At 34.6% G+C, this 19,345-nt stretch overlaps 2 protein-coding genes and 1 long non-coding RNA gene across 5 annotated transcripts; 1 reads left to right on the top strand and 2 right to left on the bottom strand.

The window, feature by feature from the left end:
* Positions 1 to 152: 152 nt before the first annotated feature.
* LOC105837036 (mitoferrin-1) lies at positions 153 to 6,453 on the bottom strand. Of its 2 annotated transcripts, none has more exons than XM_012681536.3 (5): positions 5,749 to 6,453; positions 3,914 to 4,190; positions 3,357 to 3,581; positions 2,948 to 3,158; positions 153 to 2,835 (listed from the first exon to the last, which is right to left on the bottom strand). In XM_012681536.3, exons 1-5 carry the CDS (start codon positions 5,863 to 5,865, stop codon positions 2,646 to 2,648), a joined length of 1,020 nt encoding a protein of 339 aa, XP_012536990.1. In that variant the 5' UTR covers positions 5,866 to 6,453; the 3' UTR covers positions 153 to 2,645. The 2 variants fall into 2 exon arrangements, with proteins under 2 accessions (XP_012536990.1, XP_036151386.1); XM_036295493.1 differs by lacking the exon at positions 5,749 to 6,453 and adding an exon at positions 4,320 to 5,508.
* Positions 6,454 to 11,334: 4,881 nt separating this feature from the next.
* LOC105837451 (biorientation of chromosomes in cell division protein 1-like 1) lies at positions 11,335 to 17,281 on the bottom strand. The gene is made up of 3 exons (XM_012682283.3): positions 16,986 to 17,281; positions 12,402 to 16,243; positions 11,335 to 12,181 (listed from the first exon to the last, which is right to left on the bottom strand). The coding sequence occupies exons 1-3, from the start codon at positions 17,115 to 17,117 to the stop codon at positions 12,076 to 12,078; spliced, it is 4,080 nt and encodes a 1,359-aa protein (XP_012537737.1). The 5' UTR covers positions 17,118 to 17,281; the 3' UTR covers positions 11,335 to 12,075.
* A 700-nt stretch (positions 17,282 to 17,981) lies between these two features.
* On the top strand, positions 17,982 to 19,329 carry LOC118648912. 2 transcript variants are annotated; one of them, XR_004965503.1, is made up of 2 exons: positions 17,982 to 18,137; positions 18,437 to 19,329. It is a non-coding gene; the product is annotated as an uncharacterized LOC118648912 (long non-coding RNA). The 2 variants fall into 2 exon arrangements; XR_004965502.1 differs by having other exon boundaries at positions 17,982 to 18,308.
* Positions 19,330 to 19,345: the final 16 nt, after the last annotated feature.

Genomic DNA, 19,345 nt, shown 5'->3' with positions numbered 1-19,345 from the left:
CTATCAAAAAGTTATTTAAGAAAAATAAGTCTGAAGTAAGATTTCCAAATATCACTGTTCTCAAATGTTTTCTCCTTTCTTCACACATTTATAAAAGGCGAGAGATAAAAAAAAATAACGAGTTGAACATAGAAGTATACAATAATATTTTGTAGAATGATTTATTTACATCATTATTATATATAATGCATTTCAATGTGTTACACAAACTCAATATGTACTTATTATATCAATATGTACCCTACATTTATATTTTTTGTAATACCAGTGGGAGCATATATATCAACTATATACAGCTTGTTTCTCAAAAGAAAAAAAAATAAACGCTTGCTTATAAAGCGAAAACGTAGAAAATGTAAAGTTGATTAATGTTACATAATAATATATGGTCGCAATAATTTATGTGATGAAATTTTAGAAAACAGATCGGTAAACGTTCTATATATATTATGTACAGTATATTATAATCCTGTAACACCTGAGAAATAAGCATTTATTCGAGATTTAGTAAGGACAAAATTTCAAGATACAACTATTTATACAAGGATTAATAAATTACAATGAAAAGTATTAACGACAAATTGAATGTCCTGTTAAATTCAATAAAAACATACTAATCTACATACACAAATTAGCATGCAAAACACTTATATGCGTATAATAGGCGCATACCTGTATGAATATTCCGAACGACAGATTAGCTGTAAATCTCCAAAATAAAAAAATATCTTTGATAATTTAAGTTAAATACATACTTCATAAAATCATTTTAAATTTAATTGCCGCTTTTCTTTTTACATATATCTTTACATATGTGAATACTGTATTTCCTTTTTTTCCAACATCAAATGATTTATTCACCAACGATGTAGGATATTAAAAAAGTCGTAACAATAAATAAATATGGCGTGAAATATGAGTTTTACATGATATTACTCCCTCTTAGAGTCAACATCAAATGACCCAGTAATCACAGCCATAGGAAGCAATATTTGTGGTTATATCATATATGATTTAGATACATAATTTATTTATACATTATTACAAAATGACTAAGGAGCATTTTATTCATTTGTACTTGAATAATCAAGAGGAATCGTACTTTTACAAATAAGTTCCATTTTTTCTACACTGGTTTTTTTCATTTATTTTATACTGTACATCTGTAATATATTTTATAGTTTTATCTACAGTCTTCTATAAAATAATTACATCTTTTTATAATGCTTTTAATTCAAGATAGCCAATCATATCCTATTAATTTAATTCACTCCAATTGTACCTATAATTTTGAACACAAAGTTACATTGTATTATACATCAATTAAGAATTTCATTAAGTAGTTTCTGTATAATTTTTTTAACGTTAAATATCAATTGATTTTAATGTTCTTAATGTCCTTTCAATAATGATTATGAGAGTTGTCTAATTTTGTAAATGTCTGTTTGCAAAATGATCCTGTGTTAATTATGCACACTTAATTATGCTCTAAAGTGTCATTTATTATCGATGAAATTCTTGCATGCATCCCACTGTTTTCTTAGCTTACTTAATGGTACAATGTTGGAGCGGGCTGCAATCTAATTGCGTTATGTGCTAATCTATTTTCACTATTCAAGTGGCATATCTCGGTCCTTCTTTTCTTAAAAATATTCGATTATTACTGGAGAATTATTATTGGAGAATGCTTAAAGAAATGTCAATTTAATATTCCCTTTGGAATACTTTCATCGCAGCAGTTTGTCATATATCTACTTGTAAACAAATATAAATTTGTATTATAAATTTTTTTGTGTCTTAAAATTATCAAGTCAATTAGGTATCAATATAGATTACTAGTAGAATATTAAAATTTATTTACATAAATTAAATGCAAATTCATATGTATATTTATAAATTAATAGCAAATTAGCAGAAGACAATTAACAGCTTGTTCTCATTCAAGCTGATATATATCAAATTGACATTTTGCTGATTGTTCAATGATACTCCACATGAACAGTATAATAGATAATAGCATTCTACTTCAATTGTGTAGCATTGGATGGCAGCCAGTGGTGTACCCGAATTAATGAATTACTTTGTGATTCCAAATTTAGTATTGCTAATTAACAGTCATTTTCCAATTATATTCTAAAACAATAGTATGTGTTACTTCCATATTGATTTCGTGACATACTGATTATATGACAGAAAATCTATTGAAAGCATAAGGTACGATAATATATAAAGTTTAAAAAAACAAGAGTCTTTTTTGTCTTATACCAACTTGCAGATTTGCTTCTTTAGATCAATAATCAATCAGAAATCCAGAAATAAAAAAAAGAAAATAACATTATCGACGTCATTATTTGACGCAGTTTTGTGTTAACAATACTCGAAGAAGCTTACATATTAACATTCAATAAATTCGTACCTTTGTTACTATTGTCTCTCTTTAGTATCGATTTCCGTTTCTTTGCGACGTAGAACATGCATAAAAATGCTGCTCAAATGGACGAATTAACGAAATATTCATTGTCAATAGACTCTTATAAAGAAAGATACCTACTTCCATTAACAACTCCTGAATAACGAAATAGTTTTCTTTTTTTCTCCCTTTCTGTCTTTAATGGACAATCAAATGGTGCAATGTGTTTACACACCTAACTTGTGGTTACTTTGAGTAACACAGGCGATGAGGCATGATTGTTAAAGTACAGACCTGCACCCTGAAAACTGTTGGATCTTGATGCCATTGGATTCTGGTTAATTCCAGTCACGCCGTTATCGATTTCGGTGTCATTAAACTCATCATCTTGCTTGTCTCGTAATATATATTTGAATGACTCGTATCTAGCATGGAAGTCAGAAATACGTTATGCGACAAGACATAATAAAGAAAGATAATGAATATTATGTGATCTAATATACACTGTCAAAAGAAATATAAAATCGATTGACTTACATCACCCAACAGATAGCAGTGGCTGGTGCTTGGAATAAGACACGTGCACGTAATCCGCGAAAATATCCTTGTATTCCGCCAAACCTGTAGACCTGCTTAAATGCGTCTATCATGCCTTGAGCGTGTACGCCATCCTGCTGAGTGTTCAACACTGTCTTACAAACGTCCAGAGGAGTTGTCGCCGCAGCCGCAATTGCACCTGCCGTTGCACCTGGTTACACAAATAAATGATTTAAAGTTTTGTTCAACTACGTTTTTTTGCATCAAGATAATATCTATTCCGCTTAAGATTCGATATAATATTAATTTTTGTAATGTATAATATTTTATAATGTTAATTTCATAACAAATTAATTTTAAAAATATGCTGTAAAAAATTGATGATATTACAGATAATTAAAAAACTCACCCGATCCAATATGTGCTATTGGATTGTAAACATGCTCTGGATTCGTAATGGATTGTACGAATTCATAAGAGATAAAATGAATACTTTGAAAAGGCACATTCATAGCCAATTGAGTCGTATAACTCCTATAGAATGCAAATATCCCTTCTTTCTGGTACACGCGTTGTATGCAATTCAATACATTCCTATAAGGGGAATTATACATTTGCAATCGCTGTTTGACCACTGTAACAAGATAATACAACATGAATTTCTATATCTACTAATCTCTATGTCTCTTAATTATAAGATTAATTTTTCAAACTAATATTTTTCAAACTAATTTTTCTAAATTCCTTTACAAATTTTTTAGAATTATATATTTTTTACTAAATACAAAATAATTGTAAAAAGAAATTGATAATGTGTAACTCATGATTAGATAAAAATCTGTATATTAAACGATAAGACATTGTGAGATTGCAAAATTATCTCTGTATTTACAGTGATACATATTATCAATGAGTCTATCAAATATCACGTATATCACATATCAAACTAAATTTTTTATATCTAACCTTCCGCCGGGTTCATAACACCGTCGTGCAGAACTGTCGCTACGCAACCAGCCGCCCCGTAGACAAGATGATTAAATTGAGATCTTGTGCTCTTGAACTTCTCCTTAAGACACTCATAGCAGGAAAAGTATAAGGCATGCGCGGGGCCAGCACCAGCCACTACCGCACTCACACCCCTAATTGGCCTTAATACACCTTCTTGTCGTATCATTCTGTACAACACCTCTCCCACTCCTCCTCCTCCACCAGGGCCGGGAGTCAACGCTTGCATTCTTGTCTAGAAAAAGATAAGAGATACTATTAACTAGAAGAAATAACAATAAACTAACTCTATTTTCTCTTTTTACACATATTTTTGTACAAGCAACTCTGAGCAATATTTTGCAGTATTACTTTATAAAATTACCATTTGTCACAAAAGTACTTTAAAATAAGATGACTTCCTGATAATGTGAGGACAGTGACTGTCAACTGGGTTGTATTCATTCATTCAGAATTCACAAGTAAAAGTATATCAAAGATTCTAATGGATAATTTTAGTAAATTTACTTTGCATTTGCAAATAAAATAAGTGTCTCTATAATCCATTTTGCATAACAAAAAAACCAAGATCTGGGATATTAGACAGAGAAGTGTGTATGGTACAGATAGCAGTCTGAAAAGGAAACCAGAAATAGAACTCACTGCCGTCGAACTGTGTTACATAATGAATAGTAAACACTTGCATTCTGAGTAAGAGCCTAGTATAATACATCGTTTGCAATACACAATAACTCAGTCTTTTGCCTCCGATACAAAGTAACTATGGTATCAATTGTCAAGTGTATTCTATGAAATTGTAGGAATAACATCTTACATAATTATACAAAGAAACCATAACAAATATAATTACACAAATATTTTAGGGAGCCTTTTTAACAGCTGCACTCTCAACTTCAGTGCCTTTTCCATATATGAACATACATATGTTAAAGATAAAAATATTCCAGAAGGTAAAATTCTGCAACACATGCTTACGTTGCAAAAATTGTATTTTTTTTAAATTTAAAAATACAGTATGTAGATAAAATCAATTAAAATTGTTAACATCCTTTAATTATGTGCATGTATGTCAAAAGAATGGGAACAATCACTAATGCAGTGACGTATTACATGCTAATGAGCATGTAATGACATGTACATTCTGAATATATTGTTATGCATCAGAATGTGAAATAGAAAAAAAAGAAAACTTTCCTCAATAGTGTGGAGTGCAAAATTATATTAAATTCCAATGGCATCATGTGACTCGCGATAATCAGGTTTGCATAAGTTTCAGTATAATTATAAATTTCCTTGTGTATATGCTGTGGAACAGCAAAACACATGCACAGGTTCATTTAAACCATCTATTATCTTCAAGTTTGTCATCCTATGTAATTGAGCAATTTCCTTCGTCTCAATCTGCCTTCTCTCTCACTCTCTTTCTCTCCTCCAAAGCGGAGAAGCGTTAACGCGACGTTATGTGCCGACAGGCGTTATTGTGTTCCTGCAAACAATGCCTTCCACGCGCTTATCTGCACGACTTTATTTGCGTCTATTAAAATCAGGACGAGATAAAGTGTTCGCCAGCGTTCGCCAGGCGGTGGTTCCGAGAAGACATGGAGGAAAACGCATGTGGCATGGCATGACGCGGCGGCGTCGCCAGATGGTTGGGGCTTCTCCCGGTCGGCTAACGGGCGTCGCATTGCGTCGCGTGGAATCCGACCGGGAGCGCGCCGGCGACGGCGGCGAAAGGAGAAGGTTATGTAAAAGGAGCGAAGAGTGATAACGTGGGCACCGCTAGGCGACGATACCTTGACACTGTCAAACGGATACATGACACAGTGCTCCATGATCCCGGCGACGGCGCCGGCCGTCATATGTACGGCCACAGAGGTGGTCGGCAGGCTCTCGTAGTCGTCTTTACTCATGATCACGGGGAAGAGAGAAAATGCTCGCTCGCGTGTTGGCTCCTCGTGAGTGCACTTCGGGCTCCGCCGCCACGGTGTCGCGCAATCTGTCTTCTCTCTCTTTCTTCCTTCTGTCGCTTCTCCCCTCTATTTCTCGTTTTCTCTATCTTTCTTTCTCTCTCACTCTCTCTCCCTCGGTGTTTCAACTAACCGATACACACGTTCGCGATGCCGATTCAACGTTCACGTTCGACACCCCCCCGAGTTTGACGCCACGACGGCGACGGCGACGGCGACGGCGACGGCGATGACGACGACGACACGTCGTGAGAGCGAACTCGCACACGGACGGATCGGCCACGCACGTTACGTTACATGCGCGCCGACATGTGACCGCGTGCGTCGATCGTTTCTTAATGGGGCTGGGGGAGCACACGCGGGGAGTTAAAAAGGCTACCCGTTTCCTGTCCCCGCAGCCTCCCGCTCACGCTAGTTCCCCCTTCCTCGCTGTTTATCCGATCGTCTCGTTTGTTCGCTCGATCGATCGGATTTGACGACCGTCGCAGGAGAATTGGCACGCGCGAGTTCGAATCGCGTAAACGTCCAAAATGCAAGAGCACGAAATACGACGGATCGTTTGGCGATTCCGATCGCGGTGAGTTGCCGAGGTTAGGTTCGGGCGCACGTGCCACGCATGCGTCGTGCGCGACCACGTGGTCCGTGCATGTCGTCCGTGCCTTCGAAATGCATCGGCGCGCGGGCGCTCGGAAAGCGAACGGAGTACCGAGTGCAGTCGAATGAACGTGCACATTCGACTGCATTCGACGATCATCGACGTCGGCACGACGACGGTGAAGAGGATAATTTCCCGACTGAGAGAGGAGAAGGGGGAAGGGAGGAAGCGGGAGAGATGACGGCTGTAGCAAGTCATCATCGTGAATGCTCATTACAATTCTCTCGCCCACGCGAGATCTCGATGGAGCGACTACGTTCCCGTTCATTTCGACTTTCTCTCCGCGCGGAAACGTAACTTTCCGCCGCGTGCAAATACGAAGATGACTCTTCCCTTAAATCGCCGAGGAGGATCGTGCCGAGTAATCCTCCAGTTCGATCTATGCACGGCAATTCGTGCATTCGGCAATCGTGTTGTTTTTGCGTGACTTGGCGAAATCGCGTACAGTTCTCGCTATTCCATATGCGATTACTGATAGTTGTTGGTATGATAACTGTCGTTGCGCATATATTTTCATATATCAAAAAACGTGCGCAACAACACTTATCGAACTGATAGCTATCAGTAACCGCACGTGTACGAAATAACGGCCCAGAAGCTTTAAATTAAAAAAACCTCGAAGCTTTAAATTTACGTGTCATCGCGCCGAATAATAATTAAGCGTCTTTTATTTCATTCTGTTGTCGCAAAAGAATTATGATCTATTACAATATTATAATAAATTGTTAGTATTTATTATACTAAATTAATATCAATCGACTATCGTAATCAGCGATTAGAAAATAATTAAATATCCGCCGAAGGTGAAGAGGCTGCAGAAGAGTGTAGAAAGTGCAGCTAAGCGAAAACTCGTTCCGCGTTCCAGGAAAAAATTTACGCAATCGACCTTTACGCTTATAGACCTGCAATTGAATTGAATACATGAAAAGCGAGAACATTTTCGTGTTTAGAGCGTCATTTCTGACATCGAGCTTATCGTAGAACGTAAATAAAAAAGGGACGCGATAACCGTTAGTATCCTTTGAAAGGGAATGAAATTCGGTAGGAAGAGGAGCGAGGAAGGACTTGCGCCACATTGCGTCACAGGAAATGCACTCTCCGGGCGTTTATGTAAATTATTTTTATCGCTTACGTGAACACCGGTATCGTGATTTTTTTTCTCTTGCTCTGTTTCTTTTTCTCTTTTTGTCCCTTTCTCCAATATGAACGTCGCTTACGGCCTCCGGGAAAAAATGTCAGACTGATTTTATAACGCTCGTTGAAAGCTTTATTTTTGATGAACTAGAGTCGAGCAAATTATTTTCAGAGATTTTATTTATTCATTCATTCATTTTATTTTGAGAAAGCAATTAGTAAAATAATACTCATATATCAGATCCTAGATTTAGATATCCAAATAAACAAAGATATTTTTTTAGATTTTGCTTATGTCTCGAAATATCTTACATTTTTTTCGAAGATAGATTCCTAAAAGACATTATGCAACATTTTATTTTTATTACTCTATGTTTTATATGACAAAAATATTTTTTAAACATCCTTTTTTTAGATATTTATAGCTGTCTTTTTAAAAAATATACAAAGATATCTTTAAAATTGTTTAGGCAACTTCTAAACATATTTCTTAGAAATATCTTGACAATATCTTTAATGAAATATCTTTCAAAAAATATCTAAGACTTCAATATTTGATGCATTCGGTATAAAAAATTCTTCGATCGCGATGGCAGACGTCTTGGCGACTAATAAGATGAAGCCACTCCGGAAATATCACAGAAATATGCCCGAGAGGAATCAACCGATCAAGAATCAAGCGAAATTTGCTTTTAATCTATCTACAAGGAAAACAGATAACAATGACTTACGAAACTCTATTATTCAACCATTTCATTATCAAATAGATACGTCTATCAGATCTCGAGGTCTCGCAGATCGATGCCGTTATTTTACGGATGCCTCGCGCGTCTAACAATAAGCAATGCCAATATTTTCACCTCGCCTCGTGAACATTCTATTCTATTGCCGATGCGCGCGACACCCGTTTTTCCTCATTTAAAACATCACCAGAGACAATGGTCAGCGTTATGCAAATCGTGATGAATTATAAACAGGCCGTTGCGAGAGCGATAAACTTCCAATGTCAACTATAGTCTATTTGCTGGAAGCGTATTTTTATACGCAAAACAATTAAGCTAAACCGATCGCCGCGAATTATCACCTTCTCCCTCTTTCTCTTTGGATAATATTAGATTTCAGTGATAAAAAAAATCAGCACGCACAATTGCGTGTCACGATCAGCGATATTATCGCCACGTTTCTAAGCCGCGCCGAGCGAGACGATTTTAAGTGGCAAGGTCGAGCGGCGTTTGCAACATGCAATATGCAACATGCTACCCGATCGCGACGCGCAAAGTAAACAGGCCCGGAGTCGACGTGTATCGCCGTCGCTTTAATACATCTAATCCCGTCATCGCCCTATCGTTCTTAATTTTCGCACATAGCTGCGACGACCTTGCTCGTCGATTAATGGTTAGAAGCTGAATCGAACCGGCGCGGCGCAGCGGTGGGTCGCCGATTAGGGGAAGCGTGGATAGTTTCTTCGTACGCTTTCTTTCGACGTGTATCTTCGAGGCACAATAACAATGGTATCATTGAAAATTAACACCGATCATATGAGCTACACGAAACTGTAAATTTGTCGTCAAATTGTGAATTTATTACGTGAATTTGGATAATTTTAGTATTAATTAGACGCATGCAGTTTCAAAATGATTTTCACTGGTACTTCGCTCAAGAATATAAATTTCTTGCAGATTTGGTGTAAAATATTTACTCCATATATGTATAATAAGTAAGATTGAGAAGAAACTGTTACAAGTCGTGAGTTTTTTGTCTGTAAAAATAATGATAATGTCGTAATTTTAGTTCCCGATTATCTTTGTGCTTATTCCAGATATTTGCATATTTTTTTTAGTGCGCGAATAATCGGTGTGCCAGATCAATATAGTAATGTGCAATAAATGCGACTACTACAAATTTTATTTTTATAAAAATTTTATAATATATTTTAAATATATAAAAAAAATATTTTTTACTTTATACTTTAAAAACTGCATTCATTGAAAATGCGAATTCATTATAAATGTTCAGTACTGACAATAAACATTAGAATGTATTCTTAATAACGATTAATGTTTAAAAACAATAAAAATGGTTAATAACATTGCGCGTTGGTGAATTGCAAATTCTACAAGAGATTTTTAATAATATTAAACATATATACATAATAAAAATATTAATATAAAAAATTAGATAAATTTAATGTAAAGAAAAACTTGCTGTATGGTTTGAAATTTTAAGCATTACAAAAAAAGTAAAAAATCATTTTTTCTACACGATATTTTTTAAAATTAGTAACGAGTAATGATAATGAGATACTTTTTTAAAGTAACGTTTCAAATCTGAGAATAAGTATATAAAATATTAATTTTAGAGGGATATTCATATACTTTTTGATACATTCAACTGTAATAATTATACCTTACTGAAATAAAGTTATAACATGCATATTTCTTTTATGCACACGTTCGTATAATTTTATCGATATTACGGGATGATCGACAAAAACAAGAATACGTTTCTTAAAGGAGATCTAAATATATATGTGACGTAATATCAAAGCCTTACGTTGCCGCTGTCTTTTTTGCATGAAACGTTTGCATTGCCGTTAATAATTGCGACAAGATATTGGATTTCAGTTCTTCTTTTTATTATTTTATATATTTTATATAATCTGAGTATTATTCAAAGAACTAATTATGCTAGAGGGCAATGGCATAAATAACATGAAAAAACAATGTAATATGAAGATATGAAAATCATAAAAGAATTATCAGTTTTCTACGTGAGACATAACTCGAACCAAGTCTTAAGAACTTAAGATTAGATTTTACTTCATATGGCGCTTATTTAATGTTTTTTTTATCTTATCAATAATCTTTTCCTTTATCTTGTAGGCGATCGTATTCTTTTAATTCTTATATATAAATATATATACACGCACACATATCGAAGTTGCTTGTTAGAAAGCTTCTGAAAAAGATTAATCGCTAAAATCACTTGTAGTATAAAAGCTACAAATATATATAAGAACTATTTTCATTTACAAAACTAGTATGTAATATAAGCAGAAATTTAAGTCTATCACTATCGTGATCTTACAAATATATGTATACTGATGGTGAATCCAATTAGACAACACTAATGCACATTAAAATCGTACATTGATTCAATCCAAGTGTAAAAGTGAAATACGAAGATATACTGAATGATAAAATATATTTTTTGCCAAACAGCAAATAAAATATATTTTGCAGCTTCATTCGTTTATATATAAATATATCCGTTTATATATAAACATTATATATATATATATATATATATATATATATATATATACACACATACACACACGTTGATTTGTATGACCGTTTTAATGTGTACTAGTGCGTTCAATCAAATTCACTATGCACTGCATATGTTGTGCACCTAATTACGTAAATAGGCTACACGTGTTGTAATTTATGTATACGTAAGTTAATATCGCATACTAATAAATGATAAACTATTAGCGTGAAACTAAAAAGACGATTTTATTTTACGGATTTCGATTTTAGCTCATGAAAATAATTGTACTAAAAAAACTTTTTTGTGAAGATTCCCAACGGGAATTATAGAGATGAGATCAACTACTCTTATGATAAATTTATAATTTTAATAATTGTAAAATTGTGTTTAAAACATGTGTATCTGCGGACAATCACTCGTACACAAAAACATACATATATACATACGTACAAGTAGAAACACTCATTTTTCAATAATCTGCAGACGAGTATATTGTATCGAAAGAAAAGATATACGTTTCCTTTAACACTCGCACTTTCCAAGATTTACACAATCGATCTTATAATGTTCAACATTATAGACTACTTTAACACTTAGATATTATATGGAAGATGTTAGATTAGTTGAAACTGATAATATTTCATTGTCTTAAAATGTTTAAAAATTTTTGATAAAGGTATATTCTAATTAATAAACAAAACTGAAAATTTAGTTAATATAAATTAAACTTCATAGATATAAGATTAAACTTTATACTGCAAGTTCTTATAATTTGTAACTTATATTTGTAGTTTCCTAGTCCGTACTTAAAATTTCAGCAAATAAAAATATAAACGAATATCCGAAGTGTTAGAAAGTGTTACAAAATTCGGTATGTATTATCTGAATTTTAAATAATTACAAATGCCCAACTAACTATATGCATAACTGTACGTTATTGTTTAATAATAAATAAAACATTTTTAAAACATAGTAAATTGAAAAAAAAATTATTGTATTGATATATACTGCATCTTACTGTATAGCGAAATGAAATAAATATGCTTGGGAATTGTGCAAAGCTTATTCGACCTGAATCCTCGGGGCGCTAGCTATGCTTGATTAGATCGTCTGCTTCGACGAGAAGAACTTGAAAATAACGGACGTGGTTTATACAAGTCATCGCTTGAGTATCGTTGATGACTGGTCCTATTACGGCTGCAATTTGAAGGAACAATAATGTTAGGTGATACTGGATCTCCTCGAGAGTGATATATTCAAGAAAATAATATTTATTTAGAATGATACAGTCAATCCGAGCGTTTATCAAGAAAGTACAAAGTAACGCGTAACAACAATAATAACAATAATAAAGCAAAGGTAACAAGGTACATGTTTAATCCTGCGCTATGAAAAACCTCAGAAACATATAACATACCTCTTTTCTTCTTTGATTACGTTTGACGATGCCGTCTTGTCGCTCGTCGCGGATACATCGCTGTCGGGACTCAGCGGCATAACAAAATTCTCGCCATTCGAGATCCCCTGAGCGTTGCATAAATTCGAGAATCTTGATTTTTTAGTAAATTTCCTCTTCTTGACGTTATGTATTGCGTCTTCGCTAGGGGAGGATGACAATTTCTGTTTATGATCGTCATTATTGTTGTCCGAATTGTTCACCAGTATGTCTGACAAGGGGCTGGACGAACGTTTGCGCAATTTCGGCAGTGGCGGCGCCGCCATGGACTTCGGTATCGAGGAAACCACCTTGCCGCCTAAACTCTCTATTATATCCTCCAGAGATGAATTTTCCATAAGCTCCAGAGATTCCAAGAAACTAGAGAACCTTTCCGATTTCTCGTTGTCAGTATTAAAGTAACGACAATCCTCGTTGTCCTCGCTGGTTGCAGAGGACGAGGGTTTATTTTCCATACAATCTATATGTGTAATATGTGAGTCTATTGTGTCAGCTTTGGATGATGTTTCTATTTGTTTTTCATCCGGTGATTCTTTATTATCGTCCTGTATGTCGAGTGTATCGCCATTCTTCGTTTCTTTATTATCATCTTTGTTATCATTGTTAGGTGTTTCTAACTGATTATAATCCCGTTCCTTCATCACGTTTTCCTCTATCGATTGTTTCACGTTTTCGTTTTTATTATGGCCCAGAGAATCAGATTCTTCTGAAGCTGCGGTTTCTTCCAGCTTTTGCGAAACATGTTCTTCCTCTGCTTGTAGATATTTTTTCTCATCAACAGTCGTAGGTTTTGGTATTTCATTCTTTGAAACTTCTTCAGAGTCGTCAGTTTCTTTAGACACTTGTGCGTCTTTGATACCTTCAACTTGCAAATCGTTAGATTGTGCGTCATTTTCCTCATTTTTAGTTTTTGAATCCTGTGTGACCTGTTGTGCTTCGTTCGATGATACATTTGATACAACTCCACTTGGAGATTGTTCTACACCCAGTTCTTTTTGAAGGTTGTTTGCACAAGACTCGGTTCCTGGCATTATTATCGATCTCTCGTCCAGCATTAAACGAGGTTCGTACTTCTCAGGATAAGGTTCTTCGTACTCTTCGTCGGTAACCTCTATAATTTGAACCCGTTCGTCATCCGGTACGATTTCGAAATCATCAGTATTTTTCGTATTCGATTGATTTGTTTGATCTACTTCCTGTACAACATTCTTTTCCACCTTTTTATCCTCCTTAAGTTTCTGCTTTTCCATTTGTTTTCTAAGTTTCATCAGTTTCTTAGCTTCGTGTATGTTTTTCGCAAATTTCGGCTTTTTTATTAACTTTGTATCGCTTGATTCAACGTCTTTATCTGACAGCGACCTCTTTTTCAACGGCAGGCTCGTGTCACGTGGATCTGTATTTTCTTCTTTTTTTGCTTCTTCTTGCCTATCGTATGCCTCGTTACTATTATCAGTTATCATCTTCAAATGTCTCTTTTCGTCTGCCTGCAGTTGCGAACTCATTTCATGAGACAATTTACAATTTGTTTGATGCAACAACTTTGAGTCGTTCACTTGTGTTTCTTCGATGCTGTCAGACGTTTCGCTGCCAGAATTACTAACATGATTATCTTTCGACGTGCTCGATTTGCTGCTCGTTACATTGGAACTCGAACTGTTAGACGGTGAGGTTTTATTACTCGAGCCGTTCGAGCCGTCCCTGTCGGTGGAACGCCGGTCGTTTGAATTCTTTCGTAAACTCGAATGATCGTCTTTCATTTTAGATTTTTTGTCCTCTCTGCGCTTCTTATCCTTGGACGAGTTATCGGTTTTTGACTCCTTTCTTCCATCTGATTTCTCGGCACGATCGGAACTCTTGCTCTGTGGCAAATGGCTTTTCGGATCCTTCTTACCATTCACCGTTTTCTCACTGCTTATTTTAATATCCTTCTTCGCATCCACCTTTCCACCCTTATCTTCCTTCTCGCTTTTGGAACCCTTCTTCGAGTCCGACTTATCAGATTTGTCTGATAAGTCTGACTTGCTGCTGTAATGACTTTTACCTTTACTTTCTTTTGACAATCGTCTCTCATCCCGTTTCATTTTATCCTTCGAATCTGATCGTTTATCTTTTCCATCCGTAGTTTTCTCCGACGTCTTACTGCTCTTACTTTCGTGATAATTTACAGAGAGATTTTTCGATGACGACGAGGATGACGATGACGACGAACTTTTGTGTTCTTTCTTAATCGGTTTTTTATCCTTAGGGGGATCTTTCTTGTCTTTACTCTCTTTAACAAGTTTAATATCTTTGTCCTTATTCAATTTTTCTTTCTCTGTCAATTCCTTCTTTTCTCGAAGTTCTCTAATTTTCTCCTTATAAATATCTTTCAGATCTTTCACCTCCTTGTTAACATTATCTTTCTTATCCATCTCCTTGGGCTTCTCATCTTTGAGCTTGTTGACATTGTCCTTTAAATTATCTGGAATATCTTTAATTTTGTCAGAACTCTCTCTTGCTTGTTCAATTTTATCTTTAGGTTTACTTTTACTATGTTTATCGTACTTGTCACTGCTATGTTTATCATACTTCTCACTGCTTGATCTTTTTCTCTCGTTGCTTTTATCTTTGTGATATTTCGTATCCTTACTTGTAGTTTTTTCTTTCGATGTGCTTTTCGACGATTTGGTGTATTCGCTGTCTTTGCTCTTCTCTCGACTCTTATGCTCATATTTATCTTTAATACTACTATCCGTGGCATCGCGAGAATTTTCTTTAGAAGATACAATTTTAGTACCCTTGAAATCCTTTGTGTCTTTATAATCCTGCACGTCTTTACCTTTAGCAAAGTCAAAATTGCTTTTGATCGATTTATTCTTAGACGAATCCAATTCTCTGATTGCTTTAAAATTATCTTTACTGCTTTTGGCTTCGTACTTATCTTTCGTCGTTTCGTCTCTCGACGAATCGTGTACTGGTGTTAAAGCGTGATTAGAGGAACCGAAGTCCGTCACTATTGATAATCGGGAATCCGAGGAGACTTTGCTAAGCTGAGAATCCTGATTGCTATATTCAAAATTATCCCGCGACAATTCGTTCGAGAAATCCGGGCTTCTGGATCTATGACTCGTCAATTCCGATATACCCGACAAATGCGAATCATTGGAAATGTTGGATTCATTTAGGTTCATAATGTCAATAGGCTCGAATGTTGGACTGACCTCTTCTTCATCATCATCCATTTTATCGTCCGACTTCGCGGACGTGTTCAAGTTCAAGTTACTTTCATTCTTGTGTAATAGTTTATAAGCTTCATCTGACAATTTCTCCTCCACGGAAATATGTCCATTTTCCGAACCGGTTCTGTTCTTATCCCGGTATGTCCCATCGTCCTGCAGTCTTTGTTCGTCGATTTTCTCATCTTGTTTTCTGTCGAGATTATTTATGTCATTTATATCCATGGATTCAAGAGATTCATCCTTTAAACTGTTTTTGTCAGACTCTGGTGAAACTGGATCCAAATCTTTAGGTAACAAATCTTTAAGGCCACAAGCGCCATTCTTTTCCTTTATTTTTGGCCTTTCTATACCCAGGAACTTGTACACCACGTCCTCTATCTGCGACATGAAAACTGAATAGACCTTGGGATTCACCACTTGGTCTACTATCCGTTCCACACCAGCATCCAGATATGGTGCATCGTGTATGTGCTTGCGCAAGGTTTCCCTGAGCTGATTCTTGTTTAAATCTGGTTTCCATACTTGCTTACTAAGGAAAGTGTTTACAGAGCCTTCAACTCTCGTCCTTAGATTTTGATATGCAGGCTGAAATTGTACACATGTCATTAGATATTATTAACATGCTAAATATTCTAAACTATAGTTTTTTTATAATATGTATAGTGAATATGTTTTCTAATATTCGAGGTATTTACTATAATTCTGAGAAAACACTTCCTGAGAACTCTCAAATTTTCAAAGAATTTCATTCCAAATTTCTAGGTAAAATTAAAGAATTTTTTAATGCAGCTTTCAAATAAATTTTATTATTCTTTCTAATGTTTTAAAATAATTAAAGTTTTTAGAAAAAAGACAGAATGTTAAAAGTTTACCCAAACTTCTTTAAACATCAATAGAATCCTTTAGAAATCTTTAATCTTCAAGTATTAAAAAAATTCCTTAAAAATTCTAGATTTTCCTAATTTTTCCTGATGATAAATAACCTGAATATTTTATGTAACAGATTTTTAATGACGAATTATCGTTGTAGTTTTATTAAATTTTTCTTCCATGGTTGATCTTAATGTACATACCATTTTTAGAAAAGACATAATTTAAAAGTAATACAATAATAATTCATCATTAAAAACCAGTTACATAAAACACATAAGTATCAATTCTATTGCAAAAAATAATGACAATCGAGATTTTTTACAGCTCATATTTTTACAGCTTTCAACCAATTACCTAACCTCTAAATTAGAGCGTTCGGGTAAAAACGTTCAACGTTTTTCTTGTTACGAAGGCCGATTTCATTGTCAGGAATCGGCCCGGCCGTGAGAGTTACCTTTGTGTCAACATCGGCGATGCACTCCTTTCGGAACTGGTCGAAGATACCCTGGGACTTGACTTCGCCAACTATGTGATCGATCAATCGTTGATCACCGGTCAGCACCGTGTTAGACAGGCTCAACTCCATGCCGTCGAATGCGCCAGTTAGCCGAGAAACCGCACCTCGCTCGTCACGACACGAAGAGAACGATCATCCTGACAATTCTCTGACTAATTGGCACCGTGAAACTCTCTTGTCAAGCAATACGCTCCGCAGCTATCGCGGCCATATTTCTCGCGTTTCGTGCGCTTCATGCGCATTTGCGTCCGAATTCCTGCAAAAAGAGATATCTTTTGTATCTCTCGAACACTTAGATCTCTTCTCAATTTAATTGAGAGAAATCTGTGAAAATGAAATAAATACACCACACACTCCTACATTTTTAATAAAATTAAATTTATGTTTTCTTTCTTAAAGTGACAAATTTTTGTACAAAATAAAATGTAGATAAAAATAATATGTTAAAAATGACAATAGGAAATATAGACAAATATATAATATAAAAGGAGTAAGTTTTTAAAACTGAATTTTTAATCGTGTTACTTTCTATCTCATATATCATCTATTCTATATTCACCTAAAACTTTATAAAATCTTGAACTTGAAAATTCTTTCTAGAAATTTAGTCTTTTCAGTTGAATTTAATTGTTTTGCAATTCGTTTTTTCTGTTTTTCTGTTTAACGTTGGAAAGAAAGAGAAAAGAAATGAATTGTGCAAAAAGTTCAGCCGAAAAGAACGGACTAGTCAGATACAAAATCTGAGGAATTTTTAGAATTGTGATTCTTACATATTATTTGATATTATTGCGATATACGCTGTAAATGCCCTCTCTCAGCTGATCAAACACGTCGTCAATTTTGAACAATAATTTCACTCGATAATGTCATGTGGATAAAGTATCGATAACCGATAAAAAATCGACATTATCGATAGCAGCTAACATACCTTTTCTCTTCTCTTGAACGACGTTACAAAATGGCGGTACAAGATTTTCAAACACGTTTTACGACCGAAACTTTTGGTTACACGACATTTTCCCGAAAACTAGATGAGAAAATGTTGGTACTAACCAAATTCTCTAGGCAATACCGTTTCAATTTCTGCAGGTTAGTAACACTGTTAAAGTAGTAAATCCAAGGTTTGCAGAGTCGGTTTTGACGTATGCGCGCGTATATGTCAAACAATAAATATTATATAAATGATTTATGACATTTGATTTAATAAATGAATAAAAATTACACAAATAACTAAAAATATAGTGCATAGAGATGAACAAGGTGAACAAATGTTTTATATATTTATATGCAAGAGAAGAAATTTTAATATAATATATTAATATATTAATAAACTATACTAAATTATATTTTTATTATATTAAATTAATTAGTAATATAATAATTTTCAGTTTCTTTGATGTGCCTTGACAGACAAGATTTATGATTGAAATCTGGTTTTCCATATTAAAATCATTGTCAGCCGAGAAACAAAATCTGTGCAAAATAAAATAGAAACATAAAGAAGGAAGAGGGAAAAAAATAAATGGAGAATAAACAAATATATATCAGATAAGTAGCTAATATCTTTATAAAAAATTATGTATTCTATATGTGCTTTTTGTAGATGAACCGATTCTTTTCTTGAATTAATTTTTTGTTTCAGCTTCTTAGCCAATTGTAGAATGTTGACAGCTGGACCACCAGAGAACAATTTCTTGCCGAATAAAGCTGTCAAATTCTAAGCCTGCTACTTCTTCGAGTATGTCAAAATTGTGAGCAAAAAAGTTGAAATTATATTGTAACATCAATTAGATTTATCAACGGTGGAGTAACAGATTGATACAACAAACTGAGAGCAGGTTTGTCGAAATTGTTTGTTCTACAAAGCATATGTGCTGTTTGTCTCAGCAATGTACCGACATTATTTAAACTAAAAGAGATCCCAGATAGCAGGGAGAGTTTAAAAAGAACTCAATTGTATGTCACCAATTATGTTACCAATTATGAATTCTTTTTGAATCTCTGTGCTATCTGGGATACTATTGTGTTTATCGTCAACCTGTCATGAACGCTTTCGATAGACCTGCTCATTGTTTACTGTTATTTTGTTATATAGTCTGCTGATCGGTATACACCTTTTATCTTTCAGCAAACAGAAAATGTGCTACCTACATTGGCTTTTACAAGAATGGGTTTAGAAGTAGCGATGGATGCTTGTCCAACAATCGAAGATCATTTCATAAGTGAATACACTATTTGATGTAAAATAAACCAAAATTATCTTTTTAAAAACGGTAAAAAAGACGCCAAGTGTATGC

The sequence above is a fragment of the Monomorium pharaonis genome, chromosome 1 (assembly GCF_013373865.1).
Source record: "Monomorium pharaonis isolate MP-MQ-018 chromosome 1, ASM1337386v2, whole genome shotgun sequence".
NCBI classification, from domain to species: Eukaryota; Metazoa; Arthropoda; class Insecta; order Hymenoptera; family Formicidae; genus Monomorium; species Monomorium pharaonis.
This window is presented reverse-complemented; position numbering and strand designations above follow the sequence as displayed.